Here is an 8,785-nt window from a genome sequence, read left to right as displayed (position 1 = left end):
AGATATATATATATATATATATATATATATATATATATATATTATAATACAGGATAATATTACAAGTATTATTACTTATCATATATGTTAATTTGCATCCAAAACTGGTTAGTAATGTACTTACTGAACATTCGATTGCCCAACTTATAAAGACAGAAGTTTTATTTGTTGTGTCTAGGTTTTCTGATTGATAGAGAAAAAGGAGATTGAAGGATTTAGTATTTGTGTTAGATTTTAGTGTGATTATTCAGAGGTAAAGCAAGTTAAATCTTCTGAGATTTTTGTTTTTGCTTATTTGAATACTTTTCTTCAGGAATTAAAGAAGTTGGGTCTGCTTATCATACCGGAAACAAAGTTAATGCAAGCGGAATAGTGACTCATACAATGGTATGTCTCCTGATCAAAAATGCATTACAGGTTTGTATATTTGCAACTTTTTTTTTAATTTTGATTTTTTGTTGATGGCAGTCAAACTATTAATGTTAAATGAATGCATATGTAATCTTTGAAAAACTTTGCAATACTAATCTAACTGACAAAATAATTTTGAAATAATTACTTGAAATAATTTTGATACAATTGAGGATTAAAGGACAAAGTGATAACTGAAACTGAGCTCTAATAGATATTTCTTTTCTTTCTAAATTATGAAACTGAACATTACCATTAGAATCCTAATTGGCTTTTGTGTTACTAGATTACTTATTCCGCTGGACTCTTGAATATGCAAATCTCAAAGCTTAGGTGGAGGTTGAACAAGGAAGTCAAAGGTATGCACCAAGTTTATAGGTTCTGATAAATAACATTACATTGTGCCATGTTCTTATTACAGTCATTTTATGGGGGAGACCTCTAATCCTTAATTATGAAACAACTTCAGAATTTAAGCATTCTAACCATGATCAATTCTGATTTAACTATTAAAATTTAAAACATGTTCTCAAAATTGGATTGGGTTTTTGATGTATGGTATGTTAGTTGTCCGAATTAGACAATGTATTGATTCAACCGTTTTTATCTTTCTCTTGCAGTTAAGAGTTAAGTGAAAACTTCAAGTTATAAGAAGACTTCATAGAGTGATGAAATAAACCATTAGGATATCGAATTTAGACAATCATTTAGTTGGTGTTATTAACATTGATTTCACAATGGTCGACTATTTGATTGTTCTTTGCAATGAATAATGATATCTTAGGCGTCATTTCTTTTTTATTTGGAATGAATGGTTTCATCAATCATGTGTGTAGATGTACTTTTTATGATTGTTCACATTAACAAAGCGGGCTCTTTTTAGTTCATTCATATGACCAAGAAAAGGTTGTTGTTCAATACATGAATTTCAATAACTTTTTTCATTGCCTATTATATATATATTAATCATTGAATGGATCAAGTTAACGGACAAATTAACCATCTTCGGGATTCAAATGGGTTACCAAATTGTAATCTTTCTCAAAGAACAAACATCTATAGTTACATACAGATCCATCAAAATTTAAGGTTAAATACCAAACGAATAGTTTACCAGAGGAAAAGGAAAAATCATTGAAATTGAAGTTTGATAAATTGTATGCCTTTTGGTACAATCAATTTCTTTTTTGAAAGATTCCCTTTCGGTACAATGAGAAAGAGAGATGAGACGTGAGAAAAAAGAAGAAGATAAGGGAAAAGGTTGGAGACTAGCGCTGGATTCATGAATGACAGAATGAGAGACATGGTATCTAGAGTTCTATTCTGCAGATGGAGAAGAAGGTGACTTTTAACGTTGGTTACAAAAAAAAAAAAAAAAAAAAAAAAAAGAAAAAACTTATAGATATTGTGAATTAATAAGAACCGGTGGATTTAGTTGTACGATTGTGATTTTATAAAATTTACTAACTTTACAATTAGCTTACTTTAGAGGAGTCGAATCTCATCTCGTAGTCGTCCTTCTAGGTGCAACGATATTCTTCAACCTTTGGAGCTCTTGCAACTAAACATGTCTCAAGCTTGTGTTTTACATGAAGAGGCGCTATTCTTCATTGAAGTCTCGTAATTGCCTATTTACTGAAGCAGCTGAATCTATTTCTTTGTAATTCTTCTATTTTCAACAACATACTTTACTCAAAATTTAAGTTTTTACTATATGTATGTCTAACAGTAACTGAACCTGGGTGTAGAAAATGGAATCAACATACTATTGCCTTGTAACATAATGATCTAGCCTGAACTATAACGGAACCTGCAGCTAGCTCAACCATCCCGACGAAACATTGACGAACTGAACAGGGTCTTTTCGCCAAAACTTTGCCTTACTTATAGAAAAGGTAAGATTCCAAGGGTGTATAGACCAGGATCCCAAGAAGTGGAATGTTGGAGAGTAGTATTGAGGGGATGAAGAGAAACCGGAACTGGGAGAGAATGAACATAATGATCTGGCCTGAACTATAACGGAACCTGCAGCTAGCTCAACCACCCCGACGAAACATTGACGAACTGAACAGGGTCTTTTCGCCAAAACTTTGCATTACTTATAGGAAGGGTAAGATTCCAAGGGTATATAGACCAGGATCCCAAGAAGTGGAATGTTGGAGAGTAGTATTGAGGGGATGAAGAGAAATCGAAACTTGGAGAGAATGAAGCAAAGAAGGGTGGTAATCGGCGCCACACAGATTTCGGTTTCTACAAAAGTGGTGGAAATTGTACTCAACTTAATTTGGAGTGGTGTTTGACTATGAAGTCTAGTTTCAGTACCTGCCGTGCTTTTGGAAGAAATGACTAAAACCATGTACACCATGTATAATTCCATTACATCAGAGATTGCTAGGAAGCCTATTATTACCGGTGTTCGCATAATTAGGACTTCGGGTATCAACTTTTCTTTTCTTTTTAACTTTGGTAAGAAGCTGTTGAGATATAAATCTCATATCGGGAACATGGGACCTCGTCTGTGGGTTAATAAGTGTTTGGGTCATTCTATCTATTGTCAATTGGTTTTGGACGTGAACCTCAGATTACTTTATCATGGTATCAGAACGGGTTACCCACATCCACGTGTCCACGTGTGAAGCCCAATGGTCACACGAACTCCACGTCACCCTAAATGTTGTCCACGTGTTAGGCTTGAAAATTTGTCACACGTGCGGGGGCGTGTTAAGATATAAATCCTACATCGAGAATATGAGACCTCGTCTATGGGTTTATAAAGGTTTTGGTCATTATATCTATCGTCAATTGGTTTTAGATGTGAACCCCAGACTATTTTATCAAAAGCTAAGCTGAGCAGCCTACTTTATCAATTTCTGGCCATTTGAGGTAGAGCTCTTGGATTCCTTACCAAACTTTTGAAACACTACCCCAAAAGACTAGTGTTCAATTTTTTCATGACAAGTTAAACCATACTGTTTTAAGTTCACCTTATACATAACGAATTTTTTTTTAGAGGAGATTATAAATAACAATTTAATCCTTGAGTTTTTGATGAATTTATTGGGATGGAAATCTGAGAATGACATATGCATGTAACATTGATGAAGGGCTCATTTTTAATACATCATAATACAGAATTGTTATAAATATTGGTCTTAACTTCATATGCACTGATATATGATTTTCTAACATGTTATCGGAATCTTTTATTTCGAAGAGGTAGGAGATCTGGATCTATCCATAATCAGCTAGCTTTGACCCCAAGTTGTGAATACAAAAGATAGCTCTCAGGCTCTCAGAAATTGAGTTAATGAACTTCAACTACAAGTTACAAATGCATTCACCTTGATGAGATTTATAAGCTACTTACTTCCTGAGTTCCTGTACTCTCATTGCCTAGTTCTTCCATGTAGGATTTATTTCAGCTGATCAACCAAATCAAGTAAGCTGATTGTTTCATACCACACATCTACGGGTCACTATATATACAAATTTCGAAGATTTTGCCCTACTGATTTGCAAGATTATGTTCCATATGTTGCTTTGTGTACCTCTAGCTGTAGTAGAATTTGGCCTTATTGAGGTTTTTGTTCAGAACATGTTCTTTAGAAATGTGTGACAACAAAAATATTACAGAGCAAACTCTCCCTATAGTTAGGCCGTTAGGGTCCCAATTGCAACACTTTATCGTGGTTGTGGTGTACTTTTCTGGGACCAAAATAGCCTAACCACCATGAATTCAAATCCAAACTGACCCCATAGTTATAAACTTTCCTTGAAAGCATAATAATAGCCATAAAGAAGAATCATGGAGAAAGACTGATGACAATAACATTGAAAGTAGATTGAAAGGAAAGTGCTTAAACAAACATCAGGGGTACACAAAAAGCTCCCCCTTCTCCACCCTGATTATATCTACAATTCAAAGGCTCACTCAATCCCTCTACTGGACCAAATTGAGATACCAGGAAAAGAAATTTAACCTCCATACACAAGCATAATAAGCTAGCTACCACAAGTACTACCCCGTTATTCTTTCCAAAGTGCATAGACTCTTCTTCATTGTTTCCCAACCTGAAAGGCCTGAAACCATGATGAAGTGGAAGCAACATCTTTCATTGTGACTCTGAAAATGTTCAATTATGGGGGTTGCTCCTGAATGACCCGAGCGCTTTAACAGCTCCTGCTCTCAAGATGAATTGGTGGTAGAAGGCTGCAATTGCGGCACCGATGAAGGGTCCAACCCAGAAGATCCACTGCAAAACAAAATGGAAAGAATGTAAGGTATACATTGCACCGTTATAATGAAATGATTCATTAACAGACTAAGAGTGATTCATAATAATACATACTTGGTCATCCCAAGCTTTCTTCTTGTCGTAGATTACTGCAGCTCCAAGACTTCTTGCAGGGTTGATACCAGTGCCGGTGATTGGGATGGTGGCCAAGTGAACCATGAACACAGCAAACCCAATTGGAAGTGGTGCCAAAACCTACAAATACAGGACAGTACACAAGTTTAGCATCAAAACCAGATGAGAATCATTTCTGATAAAAGAGCTATGAACATTACATACAGTACAGGCCCCTTTCACATTATAGAAAACCCAAGTGGATGCATAACATTCGTTCTGTCAAATCAGAGCTGGTACTAAAACCAGCAAAAGGACACTAATAGAAACAAAAGTAGGCAACTTTCATTCACTGGGGACTCTTCACGAGATTAGGAGGTGGCATAGCATGTGGGAATAGGGATCTATATGAACTTTTTGTGAATAATTTACATAAACTGTTACACATGAAACAAATATGATTTGATTTAACACAAAAGAGATTCGTCTTTAGGCTCTTTTGGAGGAAATACAACTATTATAAAGGACCTGTAGTTTGACACTAAGACAACTTAGTCACCAAGACCATTCAGTCACGACATGGATCATGGTTGGCAATGCTCAAAGAAGGCTGAGCACATCAAGATGAAAGGATAAGAAAAATACAAGTTGGGGGAAATGGAAATGGGAAAGAAGAATCAACTTTCTGAAAGCAAACGAAACTAGGTGAACTTTAGAATCTACTGCATGATGCTGCTAAACACAAAAGCCAACAGCCAGCGCATATTCTCATCATACTCAATTACTCATTTTGGGACATGTAATTCCTAAATAATGTTACTTTTTCTTTGGCTTTTTTTACTTGGATTCCCTTTCAGGAAAAATGAGTTTTTCTAAACATTTCAAGGCACCATCTAAAACTTGATCCTTGATGAGGATTCATGTATCTTATGCAACCTAGTGGATTCAAAATACATCATTACTACTGGTGTGTTTGGGGTCAACTTCCTCACCATCAACTGAGATACAATAATAAATAGGTATCCACTTTTCTCCTAGATTAAATTGAAGAAAAATAACGCATTTGAGTAATCAATTCACAGCCATTGGTTGGTGCATATTTTCTCCCAACTAAGTTAATGAAAAATACAAGCTCTTGGTTCCCAATTATTAATGCTTAAAGTCCTTGTAGCAAATAAATAATGCATGAACATACAGAATCACAGATATAATCTAATATGCATTCTGCTTCCTACACAATGAAACATCCCTTGAAATTTCAAGGAAACATGTTTTAGTCCAATACATAAAGAAAAGAATGCATTTTTAGGAACAATTTAAAATTTCCATGTGTTTAAACCAGCACATCCCAACACACAACCAAATTCACAATATTAAAATGAGTTCAAGAACAGAAACCAAAATTCCAAGAACATGTTTGTGGATCCAAAGTTCTTTCTTATCCTGTTTCCTATTCTGATCCTCAATTTTCTAATAAACCTAATCAAGAATCCATAAACTAATTGCAAAGAACAGGATAATATAAGAGCTAAAAGGTTTAAGCTTTGTACCGGAACATGGGAATCTCTTGCACTCCTCTTTGGGTCAGTAGCAGAGAACACAGTGTAAACCAGGACAAAGGTTCCAATAATCTCAGCAGCCAATCCAACTCCGGTGCTGTACCCTTCAGCAAGCTCATTGGCTCCTCCACCATACTTGGTGTAGTAAGACTTCTGGAAAGCCTTGACTAGCCCAACTCCGGCTATGGCACCCAAACTCTGAGCAACAATATACATCACAGCTCGGACCAACGACACCTTCCGAGCCAAGAACAGTCCAAAAGTCACAGCTGGGTTAATGTGACCCCCTGCAACATTTCAGCCAAACACAACCACATAAACACAAAAGCTAGAACACAAGAACTAAACTGTTCAAGTACAGAAACCGTTGAAGTACAGAAACAGTTGAAGTACCTGAGATTCCGGCAGTGCAGTAAACAAGGATGAAGATCATGCCTCCAAAGGCCCAGGCAATACCAAGAATCCCAACTCCGCCGCAAGCGTCGCCGCCGAGGTCGATTTGGGACTTGTACCCGATCACAGTCAGCACAGTGATGTAGAGAAACAGAAGAGTAGCAATGAACTCAGCTATGACAGCTCTGTAAAACGACCATTTGGTCAGCTCAACTGAGTCGAAGAGCGGAGCTGGAGGAGGGTCCTGGTAGTCCTTGGCTGAGAAGGAACCCCTCTCGGCAACTTCAACGTCTTTCGCCATTAAAGCTTAAACAAGAAAGCACAGAGTTTCAGAGAAGAAGAAGATGAAGATAGAGCTTTGGTTTTGGGTGTGGGAGAGAGTGAGGAGAAGTGGGGTTATATAAACAGACGGAAGAGTGAAGAGAACGACCCACCATGCCACCATTACTATTTTGAGTTTTGTTTCTTCTTTTTTTCAAGTATTTTTTTTGTTTTGGTTCGATCGCTTTCAGAGTTTCACCGACTACGCCATGACTTTTAACCACGCCTACACTACACTACACTACACCACCTGACCTCTTCCCACTCACCCTTCAACTTGCTCTTACCTCCTTCTGCGTCCCACTTACTCACCACTACCTCCAATTCTAGGTTAGGAAATAAAGCTTCCGGCATCATTGTCTAGGTTACCAAATTTGAATTGGAAATCTCATTTTCTTAGCTTAACTGTAGAACAAGTATTGTCGAATCTGCCAAATTAGTAAGGTCTAACGTCTAAAAATGACTTTGGAAGTTTGATTAATAACAACGGCAACATTTTTCACAATCTATCATCACATGCTTCGTGTATATATATGGACTTTTTTGCTCTTTTGATTTTAATTAGCAATGGATACAAAACGATGACGGGACTAGAGATGTCGACTACTTGATCGAGTTATAATCACAACATGCATGCGTAATATATAAGAATCTATAAGTTTCTCAAGTAAAATTGAGAGTTCAAGAACAATCCACAAAACATAAGCGTTCGATGTGACAATCGGCTTGATTGTTATCGCATACAGCTCAAGAACTAATTTAACTTACATTCAATAATGTTCAATAATCTTCATGGTATTGAAACTTCGAAGTTACCCAGCCTACAACGGCATCTAAAGTTCAAAATGAGTGCCGAAATTCCGGTGAAAACTGGTCCAGTGCTGCAGCCTGAAGCTGCACGTGAAAAATGACTGAACCCAGTTACCAAGAATGACGCAGTGAATAGTTACGAGTGAGTCACCCCAATTGGCCAACAAACCTAGTCAGAGGCTCCAGACCACAACTCAGTGACTCAGCCCTGCTCTGATCTCAAGGCTCAGACTCTCAGACAGACACTCTCAAAGTCTCAGACCCACCACCCCACACGCATGTAAATGCCAGCAGCTACTAGCTACTACATAAGTCAAGCACAGTCCTACTAGCTTAGCTAGCTACCTAGCCCGCATGAGGTTTGGAAATCAAGGCCGACGGGGCGGGGTTACATTGGTCGGCCGGAAAACGATGAGGACACGTGGTGGGATGTGATCCAGGCTTTGAAGTTCGGGGGCAAGATCACATGGTTGCTGTCACCGGGAAACCGGCTGATTAGACCAGAGAGAGAGAAATAATGGGTGGTCTGAGATGGCTTGGCGGTTTCTGTAACGTTAAGAAAGGGCTGCGCGGGAAGGAAGGTGGGGACGTCGATACGACGTAGTTTTTGGGGTTATTGATTTACTATGATGAACCATTATTGCGTTACCAGTAACATTACAAAGCTTCATAATGGAGATAGCAGAAGCGAAAATGAGTATGTTTTAACGAGAAAGGGAGAGTACTCTATATCTTGCTTGATTGGATATATGTTTTTGGAAACTGTCTCGTACCCTCCATTGTTGTGTCCTAATCTTTGTTGATGGAGTAGGGTTTTGTAGGGTTACCAGATTCAAGATTGTTCTTGAATGTGTTCGACTTTTCATGATGTTCAAGAGGAAATTTGGATCCAATTTCGAAACAACGTTGTATTGTTTAGCAATTATATATATATATATATAT

At 37.4% G+C, this 8,785-nt stretch overlaps 1 protein-coding gene across 1 annotated transcript; it reads right to left on the bottom strand.

Moving 5' to 3' along the window:
* Nucleotides 1-4,217: 4,217 nt before the first annotated feature.
* On the bottom strand, nt 4,218-7,089 carry LOC101297189 (probable aquaporin PIP2-5-like). The gene is made up of 4 exons (XM_004307342.1): nt 6,713-7,089; nt 6,311-6,606; nt 4,761-4,901; nt 4,218-4,664 (listed from the first exon to the last, which is right to left on the bottom strand). Exons 1-4 carry the CDS (start codon nt 7,011-7,013, stop codon nt 4,545-4,547), a joined length of 858 nt encoding a protein of 285 aa, XP_004307390.1. The 5' UTR covers nt 7,014-7,089; the 3' UTR covers nt 4,218-4,544.
* Nucleotides 7,090-8,785: the final 1,696 nt, after the last annotated feature.

The sequence above is a fragment of the Fragaria vesca genome, linkage group LG7 (genome assembly GCF_000184155.1).
Source record: "Fragaria vesca subsp. vesca linkage group LG7, FraVesHawaii_1.0, whole genome shotgun sequence".
In the NCBI taxonomy this organism is placed as follows: Eukaryota; Viridiplantae; Streptophyta; class Magnoliopsida; order Rosales; family Rosaceae; genus Fragaria; species Fragaria vesca.
This window is presented reverse-complemented; position numbering and strand designations above follow the sequence as displayed.